Consider the following 16,452-nt stretch of genomic DNA (forward strand, 5'->3'; position numbering starts at 1 on the left):
CCCCCCCCCCCCCCCCCCCCCCCCCCCCCCCCCCCCCCCCCCCCCCCCCCCCCCCCCCCCCCCCCCCCCTCTACTCTCTCTCCGTGAAACACTATTTTGCTTGTTATGCCATCGGTAGAAAAGCTTTTCCCTCCCCGCTGTCTCTGGTCATATTACACCCAGTAGTCCGGGCTGTGTTCTCAGGGAACACAAACACTTCTCAGTGTGTCTACTCGCTCTCTCTCTCTTGTACTCTGTCCTCCCTCCCTTTCTCAGATTCTGTTTTCACGCATGGGCTCAAAAGCAAAGAGGCATCGGAGGTGGAGCTGGCAGCGATCCATCAATGCTGAAACTAGGGCGAGCAAAGGGAAATGTAACCTAAACGGCAGGCTAAACCAAAGAGCACAGCCTCTCAGTAAGTAGAGACACTGCCTTTGTACGCTCGGCGGAGTAGCTGGTGACTCCCCTGCCCTGCACACACAGCGCCTTTTCCACGTTCATTTCTAAACGGGCATAATGTAGGCGTCGACAATGTCTCGTGAAAACTCGAGTCCTGCAACAACGCCGTTTAGCCGGGGGGCCGAGAGCATTAAATCAAGGGTTTGCTTCCATTTCCTTGTTTTTTTGTTGTTGTTGTTTTTGGTTGTTGCCTGAGTGCACACTCGTAATCAGGCAGCCTGCGCCGTGCTTCGGTGCCTCGGCTTTCAACTCTGAACAGAGCCCATTGTTGTCTGATGTCTGTGTTAGCCGAGTGTGCTTCTAGGCTGTGTCTCCAATCATGCAGCCTCAACCCACAGAGAAGAGGCTAAAATGCCTAGCCGCCTAACCACAGAGACACCCAAGAGTAGCGGAAATTGACGAAGGTAGCTTCATACAGTTGAATGCATTAGAGCAAACGAGAGCTGTCGTAATGACTATTCCTAGCCGCAGTGACAATAACGGTTAAATTGCATAACGTCTAGGGCTAGCGTTCTCTCACTAACAAGCCGCTGCGTTCAACTGTTTTGTTGAACCAGTAATTTGCCATGTGATCTATAATTGACAGTAATTTTTGTTCAGCCATTGGCTATAGGCCTTCTGTAGCTCAACATTGAACAATGCCCCCCCTCTGCTCTGTTGTCAAGTGCCTCCTACTCAGTCAAGGCCTCTGCTGAATTGTCGAGACCAGGCTATTGGCTGCTTGCAAAGTACAGGTGTTGTCGGGGTTACCACCAGTCCTTGCTTCCTCACAGCCACTATCTCTCTCACACACTCCCTGTCTCGCTCTTTCGTGTACGCACACACACACACACACACACACACACACACACACACACAACTACAATTGAATTGTCATCGCCACAGGCAGTAAAGAAAGGCATCTCTTTTGTTAAGCACCTTCTGTGGCAGCAGGAATCCAGTGAATGGCCTCTTCAGGTAAGGCCTTGCCAACAATTATTCTCTTTTAAATCAAAGCTGCTTTCGTTTACCATAGAATCATAGCGAATATCAAATTGACCTCTTTATTGAATTTTCTTATTTTTATTGTCTGGCCTAGTTTCCCTTTCTCAAGAGCTGCTTGATTTAAAAGGCTGGAGACTTTGATTTGATTGTGTTTCATTTAGTTCGGTACAGTAACGGTTCTATTTTGGTTTCACTGCCTCGTTGACGTTGTTAGGATGTGAGAGGGCTTGGCATAGTCTCTTTCCTCTTAGCAACAGGTGAATAGCTGGCTGAGGCTGTTGCTAAGGGCCCGGAGATGAGGGAGGGAGGCTGGATTCTCTGAGCTGTTCTGAAGGCACCGCCACAATCTGCCTCTCCCTTGGGGGGGGGGGGGCTGTTTGGCGAACCCACCCTCCTCCCCTCAGCATAAAATGGGTCACCGAAGAATACCAGTTCTTCCTAGTCATTGAACATGCTGCTTGGTCCTTTAAAAAAAAAAAAAACACGTTTTATTGTCACAGTGAAATTTTCTAGTGTCAGCTGTAGTAGTATTGCGCCCCTGGAGCAAGTTAGGGTTAAGTGCCTTGCTCAAGAGCACATCGCCATATTTTTCACCTTTCGGGTTACAGGCCCAACGCTCTAACCGCTAAGCTACCTGCCGCCCTTTTGTGCATTGTAGAAATAATACTTTGCTACATATTGGAAAGAATACCCGATGGCAAGGTATTCAGAGTCGGACATATTGTGATGCCGTTTGCCTGTTGAAATCTATTTTGCTGTGGCAGTTTTAATTGATGTCCAACTCTCTCATTAGACTTCTCTTTGAGTTGTGTCAATAATGGTTAAAGGGGTCTGTTGAGGTGGATGTTGACCCTTTGTCTTTCAATGTGGGAGGTGGTGTGATTTGAATAAACCAGGGCTCAGCTCTTGCTGTTGACTAGCAGGAGGCTCTGCGTGTGAACTGTAAAACAAATGTTTCTGTAGTGCCCTGGACTTGCACGACTCCGTCAGCCATTTCTGCCCGCAGTTCTCTCACACCTTCCCTTTACCTGTCACTTTCTGTGGTGTGTCTGCTTTCACCCGCAGCAAGCTCTCCCACGCTCACATGCTAAACACCAACTGGGGAGTCTCGATCATTACCTCACAAAAAAAGGCCTAGCCAATTATACAAACCTTATATTGTATTTTAAAGAAGTGGGTTGTTGAACAAATGGGGCTTCGAGTCTTTTGTGGGATAACGTTGTTTCTGTTAAACCATGCCTTTTTAAAAAAAAAAACATGGCAGTCTCTCTGTGCTGTGTCTGCAGTCCCATTTTAAGTCACTTTCATCATCCGTTGCAGAGTGCCCGGGAAAACATGTCCGTTTGGTTTCATTCCTCTCAAAGGGGAAGGAGGGAGAAAAAAATAGTCAAAGGCCTGTTGTATGTAATTGTGGGATGCATGTTTGAGGAGGCGTACTTTTAGCTGGCAGCCAGATGCTGGCAAGCAGCGTCTTCTCTTGAAGATGTTTTCTGTCCTCTAATGAGACACCGGGCAATTATGAACAAACTGCCTCCTCCATGAATCTAGGTTACAAGGGGGAGGGTTCAGTGTAGCCATGCCTGGTCTACTCAGTGGGGCTATGAAAGTGGTGGTTGTCTTTTGTTGTTTTTTTCTTCTCCCCTCTCTCTTTCTCGCTCTTCAGTTTGAGGCTTGTTCTCGGGCTTAGAGAGTTGCTTGGAGACAAGAAACAGACCCCCCACCCCCACCCCCATCGCTGCTTTTCACTTTCGACTCTGTGGGCTTTTGCTGGTTTTCTTTCTCTTTTTTTTTTTCATGAAGTGTTTTTCTCATGCTAGCGTTTAGTCATTTTCCACTTCTCTGTCTCTCTGAGGTTTTCAGTCCAGACAACGCAGCATGTCATTTAAAAGACCACATTTGGTCACAGGAAACTGGCAGGCGTTCTCCTGTGTCGTTTTGTTTTGACAGTGCTGTTAGGCCTGTTCCATGAGAGTCTAGGGAGGGGGCAGAGCTGGTTGAGAGTGTCTTGGAAGGCTGGTTGAAAGTGCCTGGAGAAGACTCTCCCGACCACTCAATTTGGTGCCTCCAGTGTGGTCACCAGAGCGGCTACCAGGGCCCAGGGAAACTCAAATTACAGGCAGCCTTGTGTTTCCACGAATCAGATTTTCAATCAATCCCCCTAATTATAGGCATGGGCAGTTAGTGCCCGATTTGTTTTACGGGCCCCGTGGTATGGCCTCCTTCAGAATGTTCTGGCCCGGTGCCGGCTAGCTCAACATAAACTGTGTAACCACTCACAACATTAACACGGACTACTCATTCCCCTTTCTGCGCAGACTTGTTGGGAAAGTAGTGGGTTTTTACAGACCACTTTCTAAGGCTACTGACCATATTGATTCCTCTGACACGGAGAGATCAATATTTAGACTCTTCTTATCGGAGGAACAATGGCGGTAACAGTATTGACTGTTGTTTCTGGGCATATGAGAAATGCAAAGTGTGCTACTTCTGGTTACGTTCCGTGGTCGAGGTCTGTTTTAGAGATCGGATACGATATCAGTTTGAATCTGTCCTGTCCAGATCTCTGGGTTGTGTGTTTGTCATATGCTATTCCGAGTCATGTTGAGTGGCTGTGTGAATCGTGTCTAATAGGAGCTATGTCAGTGTGTCAGGTGTTGAGCAGCCCCCTAGCCCTATCATCTGTGCATGACTCATCACTTCTCCCCCAAGTGCTGGTGCGGGCATGCTCAGTGGACCCAGTGTGGGTGAAGGGAGGCACGTTGGGTAATGGGCACAGATTTACACAGTATCACCACAGCACGGTGATTAATTGCACTGTGTCCTGCAAAGGACAGCTTCTGTGTGAAATGGCCGCCCCCCCCACCCCCACCAGATTTTCAAAACTCTCTGGTACTGCTAGTGCAGTGAATAAATTGTGGTAACCTTTGATCTGGAGGCAAGCTCGTTAAAATGATGTAACCTACATTTATAATGTTTGACATGCACAGGGAAGCCGTTCGGCATGCCAACTCGAACACACTCCATGTTCTTTGCACGATGTTCCCGGGTTTTGGTTCAATGGTGGACTTTAGGCTACGAAGCTGAAGTCAATTGACACACTTAGTTACCCAGGGCGTCTGCTAAGTCAATAACCCCCCCCCCCTCCCCCCATTAGGACAATGACTGTTATGACTGGTGGTGTGAAAGTATTGCTTTTATGGCGAGAAGTTATAGTCCAAGGTCTTTATTTAGTTTTTTTTTAATACCTTGACTGTTAAACTTGTTGAAGAGAAGTCTGGCTTTTCCTGCCAGTTTCCGAAATGGGAACGTTATCAAGCCTTTTCATGATCTGCATCAAAGTGACAAGGGCCGTTTTGGGGATGTCTAGATCCAAAGAGAAATGCCTGGAAGTCGTCCTCTTTTGAATTGCTTTTTAAGTCCTCACTGCCTGCTTGTTTACACAGTTGGGATTAGAGCTCCTAACCTGAAAGGCTGCCCAGAGAGAGGTCCATCTAAACATAGCGTGACATTAGTTCAACTTTGTCAACACCAACAGGGTTCAGTTGAAAGGTTGCGAGTGATTGATGAAAGATGCACTTTGATCTCTCAATGCCGTGCTATTTCTACACCTTTGCGAAGATTAAGCGAGGTGTCTCGTTTCAGTTAGGTGTTTAAAATACTGTCCTCGAGGGTGGGTGGGAGGAGTAAGGTCCTTGAATATATTAGTGTTGCTTAGCATTCTGGTAGTAAGGTATCCCAGGCACGTTGCCACGTTTATGTCAACAGGTGTTTTACTACCTGCATCAGTCAATGGTGGGGTCAGAGAAGGGGAAGGTCAGTGGAAGGTGAGTGGGTGACTCTGATTTTAATTTAAGCCTGTAAAAACACGAGAATGCCTCCAATCAGTTCAAATTAGCCTAGAGGCCAGTGGACCAAGACAAATGTACTCTCAAAGAAATGATTGAGAATTGTTGCTTAATTTCCTATTCTTGTTCACTTCTAATTTGCGTCAAGTCATCTATTTTCCTTTTTTAAAATTTAGTTTCTAATACTTAGCATAATGTTGACGCAGGCTTTGTGTAATATCTCAATTGGCCATCTATATAATATTGTCCAAAATAATATTGTGGCATCAACCCTCCCCCCATCCCTATCGTTTTCCCCCATCGCTCTCTCTGTTTTTGTTTCTAGGCAGAGGGCACTTCTCTCCCCTGTCGTTATGAAGGAAGGGGGACTTGTATGGCAGATGTATTTCCCCTCTCCTGATGTTACTGGAGACTCTTGACACGGCCTGAACTCTGCTCCCTCACCACTGCCTGACTCCGACCTCCCCAGCAGGGACGGGCCCCCCCCCTCCGAGAGGGATGTTGGGAAGGTGACATCACCCACCCGGGGGCCTCAGGGATCTGTTCCTGAACCTGAAACACTTACCCGGCAGCGGAAAGGAGGGCGTGGGGGCGCAGAGGAATGTTCTGGGAACTCGATGGAATTGAGGCTGTAACACACTCGCCTGCCAAAACCTATTTTTTTTGTTCCGTGGAGGGGGAGGGGGGATTCCATTCCTATTATACCAGTCGTCTTTTGCCACAGACCTTTTCCATACCTCTTTTCCCCCCTTCCCCTTGTTTTTGAGTGATTGTTTTCCGCCTCTGAAAGGCTGTCTAAGGGAACATTGATTCTCCTCACTCTGCCAGGGTGAAAGTGGATATGGTTGTTTGATGCTTTCCAGACCCCTGGATTGTGGGGACCCTTAAGATAATGCCCAGGGGCTTAGCAGACCAAGGGTCTGGTCTTTTGCAGCCAGCAAAATGACATGTGGAAAAACAGTCATGAGCAGGGGTGTTACCCCTTAAAAGGCTTATAAAGTAAAGGACCGTTCACTTTTTTCCGTTTTGGTATGGCCTTATTAGCTTCGTGAAGCTGTATATTGATATAAAGACAATATTTACCGAATGAACAGCGATGTGGTTCTATTGGAACCTATGCCTATTAAGGGCACAAAATGATTTCACTTGTCGATCAATCTCAAATGCTTTTTACCTAGTAGCCCCACATCTCCACAGCAGTCTTTTCATAAACATGGCACACTGCAATAATTTGCATTTGCAATACTTAAATCATATGCTGAACAGTAAAAAGAAGCCCATAAACGGTTTATGTTTGGGATTAAACTGTCGTTGGACAGACGCAATTCGTTTACATCTTCCGAGTCCCGGTTGCAGGGTGTGGGCAAAGCACATTGTGTGTTTGCATGTGTGTGTGTGTGTGTGCGTGCGCAGGCTTGGCGAAGTGAAAACTTGCAGAGACAAACGACCACTAATAGTGCACTTCAACCCCCAAAAGGAGAAACCGGTCCAGGAATACTGGATGTTTTTGTTGTAGGCTTCGGGCTGGAGCTGCCACTGAGGTTTTGTATCCATTTAGATTTCTGCTTCCCCCGGGCTAGAGACTGGGCCTCCCTTCTTCTTTTTTTCTGCAAAGAAATAGTGTATGCATAGGCAGGGTTTCTGTTTGGCCGTCTTTTCCTGGTGTCTCCACTTAAGCTTTCGGTTTGTGTTTGGTGGTCTCTCGAGCCAGTCGTAAGCATCTTTGGTTTGGAAGGATCTGACGCTAGGGTATGTAAGCATGCTTTTGGTCGACGGTTGGAAGAATTCCTCTTCGACCACTGCTGTTTTCAGGTTCGCTTTCATCTCTATGGAGCCTACACTTGCAAATAAGCGTTAGCCGTTAGCTTATGATAAAGCGTCGCTTGTTTTTCCATATGCATCGTCTTGTTAGCCGACAACAGCAAATAAATACTTGACTGTGTTCTGAGCCTCTGGCATTGAAAAATGTGGTTTGTCTTTACAAGCATCAGTTTCGTGAGAGCAGCACGAGGAGGACAGGTGGCTGAGCATGATGCCCTGGCTGTAATCCCCCAGTAATCCTGTCTGAGGCCATGGGCTCACTTACTTCTCCCCAGCCTGATTAAACAGGGAGATATGACTGAGGTTCACGTCCTGCAGACGGGCTGCTGCAGCAGCTTTGCAGGTGGGCTCAGTCTTCAGGTTCTGAAGGGCAACAGGTTTAGGTTTGAGCGATTCGCCCTGTGATTCTGTAGTCTTTATAAAGGTGGAGAGAGTGAAGTCTTGCCTCATGCCAGAGTATTAAATGAAGAATCATCTCAGAATTGGCGGAATGAACTCTTCCCCTGCAAGGTGTGGGGTGATGAGTCACTCAGACGGTACGGTTCTCGCCAGGCCCCGGAATGGGAGAGCGTGACTTCGCACAGAGCCCTCGCAAACAGTGTGGTCGTCTGATTTTTTTTTTTAGCAGCCAGACTGTAAATCCAGGGAGCTGCAGTCGTGACCAGCACGGTGATGGAGCGAATGAGAGAGAGACATTGAATTTAGCATCGAAGGACAACCACTGAGTGAGTGATCACACAACCACAGGAGTTTCCCCAGACTGGAGGATTTGGCTTTGACTGATGAAGTTGTGCTCTCTTGGATGCTAATCATAGACGAGCCCTTCTTGTGTGTCAGCCTGCCAGCCTTGCTGCAACAACATTCACGACTGGCTCAATTACAGTAGCGCCACAGCAACAATCACTATCTAAATTCTGAAAAGACAAGCCTATCCAAATGCATTTCAAATGCCCCCCCTCCAGTCTATATGATGCACTCCGCAGTCATCTGCAGCGCCATCTCTGATATTGAGGGCTCAATGATATCCTTGACGACAAGGGCCTTTAAGAGGCGGTCCCAGAGCTCCCTGGGCTGCTGAAGGCACCAGCTGCCACTGCCTGGCGCTCCAATTAAAGGCTCCACTTCTCTCGGCTCAATTCATTAGGGAGCTTGTTGCTTTCCGCCGAAACACACGGCGAGAGCAACAATCCCAACAAACGGCCCCTAAAAAGTCCTTTTGTGACCGTCCTCGGCTACACCCCTCTCTCTCTAGTTTCTACAACTCCCCTTTCTCGTATGCTCGCTCACAATAGAGCCTCTTTGCCGAGTGGGCTGCCACCTGCGAGAGTCAAGCAGAAGCAGTTATGTAAATACCTCGTGTCATCCACCACCTAGGTGTGGAAGTCATTAATGGTGGTTTTATCGCCGACGCGCGCGCGTGCGTTGTTGCCCCGTCCGTGGTGGCAGCGTTTCAAACATCCCCCACGTTGGTGTGAAGTGTTCTTTTCAACGTAGGACTTTTCTGTCGCTCAAATAATGGCTTGTATTCACAAAATCTCCTGTATTAATACAATGCTTTAAGACGCTTCAAATGTTGTGGAGTCAGTGTTTGCCTCTTCTTCAATTGTGTTTTATTTTACCCGACACAGCAAGACGGGTTGGTTTTTATTCAAATGAATTAGGCTCGTCAGTCAGTAAGCAACGCTGTCATGGGGGTTTGTTTGTAGCCTAATGAGGGTATGATGTAGAGTCAAGCTCATCAGTACTCGCATACTCGCAGCACATCTGTTGTTGTGTAAATTAGGCCGAAGCTCATGACAACTCACTGTAGCCTACACGCCACCTTCCAAAACATACAAGTCAACCTTCACATCGCTTTAGCCTCTAGAGTACAAACTGTACTACACAGTCCCAGGTGTGCTCTGAAAAATTTACAACGTAAGTAGTGCCGTCACAGGGGTTTGCCTACGATAAGGGCGTACATTCTCGAGAAATGAGTGCTGCGGAGACTGGCTATGGTTTCCATTAATACACACTGGTATGTTTACTAGCTGTTCGGTTGACTGACTGCCCCAGTAGTTTTCAGCACCCTGCTCCACTAGCTCCAGGGCTTATTGCATTGTTTGTTCACAGGTCGTTGCCCCCCCCCCCTGGGATAGTGGTGGGAACAAAGGGCAAGCCCTATTTTCTCTCTACAGTGGTGTGAGGGAGGCCATCTGATTGGCCTTGATTGAACACATCCTTGTTGATTAGCCCTGCTTTTCAGCGGTGTGATACGGCCCCATCAGCTCCTGCTTGGCTAGCTCCAGGATTTATTATGTTGGCGTCTGGAATCAGGAATCTGTCACAGCGCGACCTTCGCCTTGGTTTCTCCAAGTAGTATTATAGTGTGTTCAACCTTTCTCTTGAAGCGCTTAACACACAGGCTTTTCCCAAAGGCTGGAAATTGAAACCAGGTTGACTGAAGTGGATTAGGGAGTCTCCGCTTGTGATCATAATAATTTGGTGGGTGCTTATATTTGTCTTATTTCACACATGTACAAGTGTGTGTTATACACGTGTGAATTGGAAATGTGTTTTGCATATCCAACTCCCACTAAGACACCCTCGGGGAGTGGTGTCACGGCCAGGTTCAGCCATTGTCACCGGTGACCCTGGCGAAATTAGGGTTAGGTGCCTCGCTCAAGGCCACACCAGCAGATGTTTCAGCTTTTTGTCGGCTCGGGATTCGAACTAGCCAACCTTTCGGTTACTGGCACAATGCTCTAACCGCTAGGCTACCTGCCACCGTACATGCACCTTCCTCTCTGCATTGTAAGTAAACACCAAGCAATTGCGATGTCTTAAACAATTCTCCCTAAAGTCCCATCAATACTCTTGTTGAAATAGCAATTATATGATGTGTAGTTTTAGGAGTAGTCTTACTTGTACATATTTTCCCTTACCTCACGGAATGGCAGGTACTGTTAAGTAAATAGGAAAGACCTCATTACATAAAGTATGGCCTCATTGTTGACGTTTCTAACAACGTACGGATTGATCTACTGCACTGTTTTCTGTTTTCTTTGGTGTTTGGTTTTGGTAATGTCGCTGTTTGGAACATAAGCCTAGTACCGCTATGTCAGTCTGTTGTTCTCCCCCGCTATGCTTGGGTTTGATTTCACGGTAAAAGAGATCTCTTACTAAATGCTGCACTTTCGTGTGTGGGGCGAGTCAATAAACACCACTAATTAGATTGCCAAGTTACCCCCCCCCCTCCTCCCGCTCAACCCTGAGCGAGAACTAGCAATAACATTTTCGAAATCAAATGGCTTCAGAAGCTACAGCTGAGAAAAAGAAACGGGAAAAAGGGGTGCTTTATTACAGCCGTAGCTTATGTTTTAATGATTCGGTGCACTTAAATGTCCTCAGCCATGAATAATAATCATGGAGGATGGTAATGATCCCCACCGTCAAGGTTAAATAAGCTAGCAGAGTACTACTTCCACCACAGCTCTCTGAATATGGCTGACTAGCTCACACAGCAGGAGAGAAGGCATCCTAGCTAGACCCCCATAAAGCCAGCTCTTTAGATGAGGTGACTCTAGCCGATTCTCTTGTCCCAATAGCGGGTTGCAATGAGAATGGCAATGAGTGACCCATGGACATGATCAAAACAAATCCAGATTCCCCCAGGATGAAATTTCCCTTTCAAATAACCCAGGCATCCAGGCGGTTTCAGTGGGTTTGTGAAAGGCTGAGAGCTCAGGTCTATAGGGGAAGCACCACTGTCAGTGCTGCAGCTGAGCCAGTATGCTGAAGAGAAGGGGGGGTCTCCGCAGGGGGGTTTCAATCTCTATGACCCTCATCTTCAATGGGCAACATTGACACAGCAGGGGAAACGCCGCAGCTGCTGCCAGCAACAAGCAATGACTGCTACTGACTACCACTGTATCAGAGCATCTAGCCTAATCATTTCTTGCCACCCTACACATTTCGTTGTGCCTATTGTAATGTAGGCCGGCCTCCTTTGTGTGGACATAGACCACGTTAAGCATGTCGATGTCAGCTTTGTTTATCATGTCATCTCTAATCAAAATGTCTCCTTTCTCCCGGTGCAGATGGAGTCTCTGGTCTCCACACCCAGCCCTCCACCCCTCCATCTCCTGGCACCGGTGGGCAACCGCAACGAAAGCATCGCCTCGCCCTGTGAGCAGATCATGGTGCGCACTCGCTCAGTGGCGTCCAACACGACGGACGTGGCCCTGGCCACTGATCCCGAGTGCCTGGGGCCCTGCGAGCCCGGGACCAGCGTCAACCTGGAGGGCATTGTCTGGCAGGAGACCGAGGACGGTAAGGACTGATCTCCGGGCAAAGGGAATACAGGGATAAACAATGTGTATGGATTTTTTTTTTTTTTTTTGTGGAAAAAGGAATTGTTGGCTGGGATTTATTTCATGATGAACCCTAGTTCAGTGGTTTAAGTGTGTGCTCACCCACTGAAATCCTTCGGCCTATATTTTATGTAGGACGTCCCGATAAAAGGTCCAAGATGGAGGGGAAAAGCAAGATGTTCTGTTTTCGTTTATCCTCTGCCATAAATAGGCTTCATCTGGTATGATAACTGTAAGCCCTCTTTGGATGAATAATTCATTGATTAATGCAGAAGAGACATTCTTCAAAGAGGTGCATTAGGCGGTTATTGTAGTTACACCATCGCCTACAATTGGAGCTAGCTTATCAGCATTCTGAGGGCCAAGGGTCTTGTCTGCTTTATTGTGTGTTCTCCCAGTGAGCCGGTCTACTCTCAGTACTTTGCTCCTCTTCTCTCGCTTGGTAATGGAGAAAGGAAGCAGAGGCAGTCGACGACTCGACGAGAAATTGCCTCAGCCACCTCCTCTTTTTCATCACCACGGCAGCACTTAGCCATTACAGATTTGAAACCTCATTTCACAAAAGCTTCAGGTCTCTCGTCGGGGAGCAATTCCCCGGGCGCAGGAACAGCTAGCACGCCTTCTCCGACATGCTCTTCCCCCACAGGGCCGCTAATGTGTTTAAAGTGAAGGACTACTCAGCACACCAGACTGCCTTTTAATGATTCAGCGCAGGGGTGGTAGAACACATGGCGCATCCACAGTGTTGTTTACAGTCGCTTACAAACCTATCCGATTCCGGAGGAAGGGGGGAAAAAGCAACGCACCCCCCATCTTGATACTGACTGAGGTGGTGCTATCTGCAAGCCACTTACTCCCAACCTCTTTAAGGGCCATGAATAAATCAGGGCTCTGGAATATCTGGAGCTTTATCGGGAAATGCATCAACAGAGAGGATCCCGAGGGTGGCTAGCGTCGGGCCGGTCGTTTATTCCCCCCGCTAATGGCCCTGGTCAGACTCACAGCAGCGTATTCAAATGGCCGTGATTTACCGGCAAGCGGAACGTTGTCAGGAGGCACTTCGCCCGCATTCTCTCGCGCATTCCATCACCCCCACTGCCATGGTGTGACAACACAGTACGAGAACGACCCGTGCTCACGCCGGAAATAGAATGCATATGACTGAATGAGAGAAGACAGACGGGCAGGGAGCGTCTATGGCATCATAGCGTGTCAAATTAGAAAGCAAGTCTATTTTCCTCACTTCTACGCAGAGCAATGCTGGTAAAATGAGCTGATCAATTGCATGTGTCGTTTGTAGAAAAGGAATTAGAGGAATCGTTATGATCTTCCCTATGCTAAGTAGACTAAAGATGTAGTTTCAAATGTATTGGGCTGTAAAGCTAAGGTTTTTATCAGTCAAATAGGCTATATATATTTGAAAAGAATTGCATCCGACCTGTGTTGATTTCAACGGCTGGAAAACTCAAGGACTCAAGAGAATACTGTTTACTGTATGTAGAAGAACGAGACTTGGTTGTTTATAAATCAATGCTGGTCAAATGAGCAAATAAATTGCCAGAAAATAGACTATGCATTGTTACATCTGGAATTGTGACATGTATAGTTAAAAAGTGCCAGTGCCAACAATACATGTTTGGGGGGGAAATGACGCTATGCCCATCTGTGTGGATTTTGATCACAGGCATTCCTTTCACGGCTGGGAAACTCGAGAAACTCCCGCTTTCAAAAGAGAATACTGTTATGTAGAAAGAACGAGACTCGCTAAATTCTTTATTAAACTGCTCGGGTGTCTTAGCTACAACTCTCCGCACACAGGCAGGTACGGACGCTCCCGTAGGACGTACAAGGTGAGTCAAAAGGAACACACAACAATAATTCACAAGGGCTACATAGCGAACATAACAAATACAACTGTTTATTATGGATTGGCATGACAATAACATTGGCACGCGCTAGGCAGTGTACGTCGGTTGACTCGCGCATACACATTTTGACGCAGTTGACAGCTTTTCTCTGTGCGATTTCGGCTTAACTCACAGTTCACCCTGTGGCGGTTGCTGAGAGAGAGCGACTCTCCTCCTCATCCCATCCTCCCCTCTCCTGTGTCTCCCACCCTTCTTCCTCCTCTCCCTCTAGTATTGATTCAGTGGTTCGTTTGAGGCGGTCGCCTTGTGGCCCCGCCCCCCCCAGGACTCTTCCTACCGCAGCAGCCCCCCCCCCCCCCACACACACACACTCCTCCTCACCTGACGAACGCGGAGAGTAAGCACTGGGAGCAGCCTCTCGGATAAACAATAGGCCATCGACATCAGAGGCTCAACAGCATCTGCTTTAGAGCAGGAGAGAGATGCAAGGAGTGTGGAAGGAGAGCAGGCAAGGCAAGGTTACCCCCCCCCCCCCCCCCCCCCCCACTCGGTGACGTCATCTGCCTCTTCACGGATTTCTAAGGCGCTAGAGGCTGCCGATTTAATACGCATTGTTAGTCAATATATTCTGCGTATTTTCCCCCTTGTTGGTGCAATTGCTCAGCTCGTCAGCTCCATATCCCCAGCTTTCTTAATTAAAGTGGGTCGCCTTGTTTTATTCGTTCTCTAATAAAGGACACCAACCTTTGCTAGGGATATTTGATTACTGAATGCTGACCTTCTTAGCCATGCAGTATTTATTTTATTTTGCCATGTAGATCAATGAGCAGCCCCATGCTGGACCTGACAGGGTGAATGAAGTGCAGGCTGGGGTGGAGACGCCGCCCCTGACGCGCACACATGCTCGTTTAACCCCCTACGGTCGATGTTTGTGCCCCCTTGGAAATCTAATTTGCGTAATAAAAAAATAGCTCATACCATTAAAATGACCTTAGACGAGAAGCGCCCTCTAACACTACCTTGTTTTTCATATTATTTATCATAAAAATAGCAAAACACATTCATATGACTAATAATAACAATAATAGATTTGCTTTATATAGCTAGCGTTTCTAACACAGAATCTCCAAGTCGCTTTAAGAAAAAAGAAAAAAAACTAAACGTTTCAGGCAGCTGGCAGTTCATTGCAGATGGTCTTCCACAGATAGATATTAAGCAGGAGATATCAGTATTTTTGGCATACCAAAAATGCATATCAATCCTTCTATGTCACACTTCCCTGCAGTGAAAGGAGAGTTAGAGCGTGTTTGTCAGACCATGAGACATCCCGAAAATCAGTTTTCTCACAAAATCGTCTGCAGCGTCTGAACGGTTTGGCCTACAAAACTATTATGGCCCCTCTGGAAAGATGAGACTCTCACAAACACGACGGTGTTCTCCGTTTTGCGACTCGTCTGAAGTCGGTACAGCCCATCTGCCAACTTTTGTCTGTAGCTTCCAAACAGTTATGGCTACACACTAATATGTGTAACTTCAGAACAAAATTCCTTTGGATCTGTTATTCAATGCGTTCATAGAGACTAAGCCAAAATATTTTTTTTTTTGTTTGGGGGGGGGGGGGTACTTCAAGGGCTCTTAATGTTTTATCAAATAGCAAAATGATACTTGGTATGACCTTCTTAAAACAATTCCATAGAGCTTAGTAGATCCCCCCTTCCCGCAGCTTAGACAGGGCTTAGACTCTTATGGGTTAAGCACAAACACACAGACACACAGTCAAAGCAGTCAAAGCAGCCAGGGATTCCACACTCACACATCACTGCTTGCTGGGAAGAGCGAGAAATTCGGCAGGTAGAGAGGTGTGGCATTTGGTGGCAATGCTGGGCCGGAAATAATGAAAATCCTGCGTGGATTGGACCCTGACCCCCGGGGGTCATGCTCGCTGTTGTAGCGTCGTCAGCCCATTCCAGTCCCCCCACATACTGCTGCTGATGATTCTAAAATGTCAGGGGTTTTTCTTCACATTTTCAAACGGTCCGTTTATATTTCCCAACGGGGCTATACATTTGGGTGAGGTTTTTCTCTCGCCTGAGTTGTTTGTTTCATTTTATTTTTGGAAGTGAAACAATCTAGTGTTCAACGAAATAACCAACACAATGTCAAATACAGGTAGCCTATTCAAATAATTAACAACCAATCACATTAACCGTTACTCTCTCGCAGGAATTCCACTAGCCCAACTTAGCTGCTGCTCATGTTGCTATCTGTACTGATGGCGCAAAAGCCATGACAGGGAGACATAGTGGAGTGGTAACGCGCGTGCAAGCAGTTGCTCCCGACGCCACTTGGGTAGACTGCAGCATCCACCGAGAGGTTCTTGCTGCCATGGGAATGCCTGATAGCGTGAAAGACGTTTTGAACAGTACAGTGAAAATGGTTTACTTTGTTTAAGCAAGGCCCCTGAACCTGTGTACTTTCTGCATTATGCAATGATATGGGCAACGACCATGTAACACTTTTACAACATACAGAAGTGCGCTGATTATCAAGGGGCAAAGTATTGACACGTTTAAAAAAAAAATTGAGACAAGCTTTCTTTATTAACCATAATTTTCACTTGTCTGACCGCTTGCATGATGACGAGTTTCTCACACGACTGGCCTATCTGGGTGATGTTTTTTCTCGCCTGAATGATCTGATTCTAAGATTACATGGACTCTCCGCAACTATATTCAATGTGTGGGACAAAATTGAGGCTATGATTAAGAAGTTGGAGCTCTTCTCTGTCTGCACTAACAAGGACCACACACAGGTCTTTCCATCATTGTATGATGTTTTGTGTGCAAATGAACTCAAGCTTACGGACAATGTCAAATGTGATATAGCGAAGAACATGAGTGAGTTGGGTGCGCAATTACGTAGGTACTTTCCCGAAACGGATGACACAAACAACTGGATTCGTTATCCCTTTCATGCCCTGCCTCCAGTCCACTTACCGATATCTGAACAAGAGAGCCTCATCAAAATTGGGTCTGTGAAAATCAAATTAAATTTAATTTAATTTGTGGCAAAAACTCACCCTCATTCTTATGTTTAATAAATGTATTGTATAGTGTGTTTGTAGCAAGCTGACAACGATGGCAA

At 47.0% G+C, this 16,452-nt stretch overlaps 1 protein-coding gene across 4 annotated transcripts in view; it reads left to right on the plus strand.

The window, feature by feature from the left end:
• Positions 1-16,452, plus strand: part of znf609a (zinc finger protein 609a) — a 184,909-nt gene that overhangs the window by 149,780 nt on the left and 18,677 nt on the right. For 3 of the 4 annotated variants that reach the window (XM_036950793.1, XM_036950801.1, XM_036950795.1), the window contains one exon: positions 11,168-11,399. In XM_036950793.1, the coding sequence (XP_036806688.1) occupies positions 11,168-11,399 (232 nt within the window). Of the gene's footprint in view, positions 1-87; positions 395-11,167; positions 11,400-16,452 lie in introns of those variants that run through there. The other variant, XM_036950807.1, reaches the window with a different exon arrangement.

Source organism: Oncorhynchus mykiss, chromosome 2 (assembly GCF_013265735.2).
Source record: "Oncorhynchus mykiss isolate Arlee chromosome 2, USDA_OmykA_1.1, whole genome shotgun sequence".
In the NCBI taxonomy this organism is placed as follows: Eukaryota; Metazoa; Chordata; class Actinopteri; order Salmoniformes; family Salmonidae; genus Oncorhynchus; species Oncorhynchus mykiss.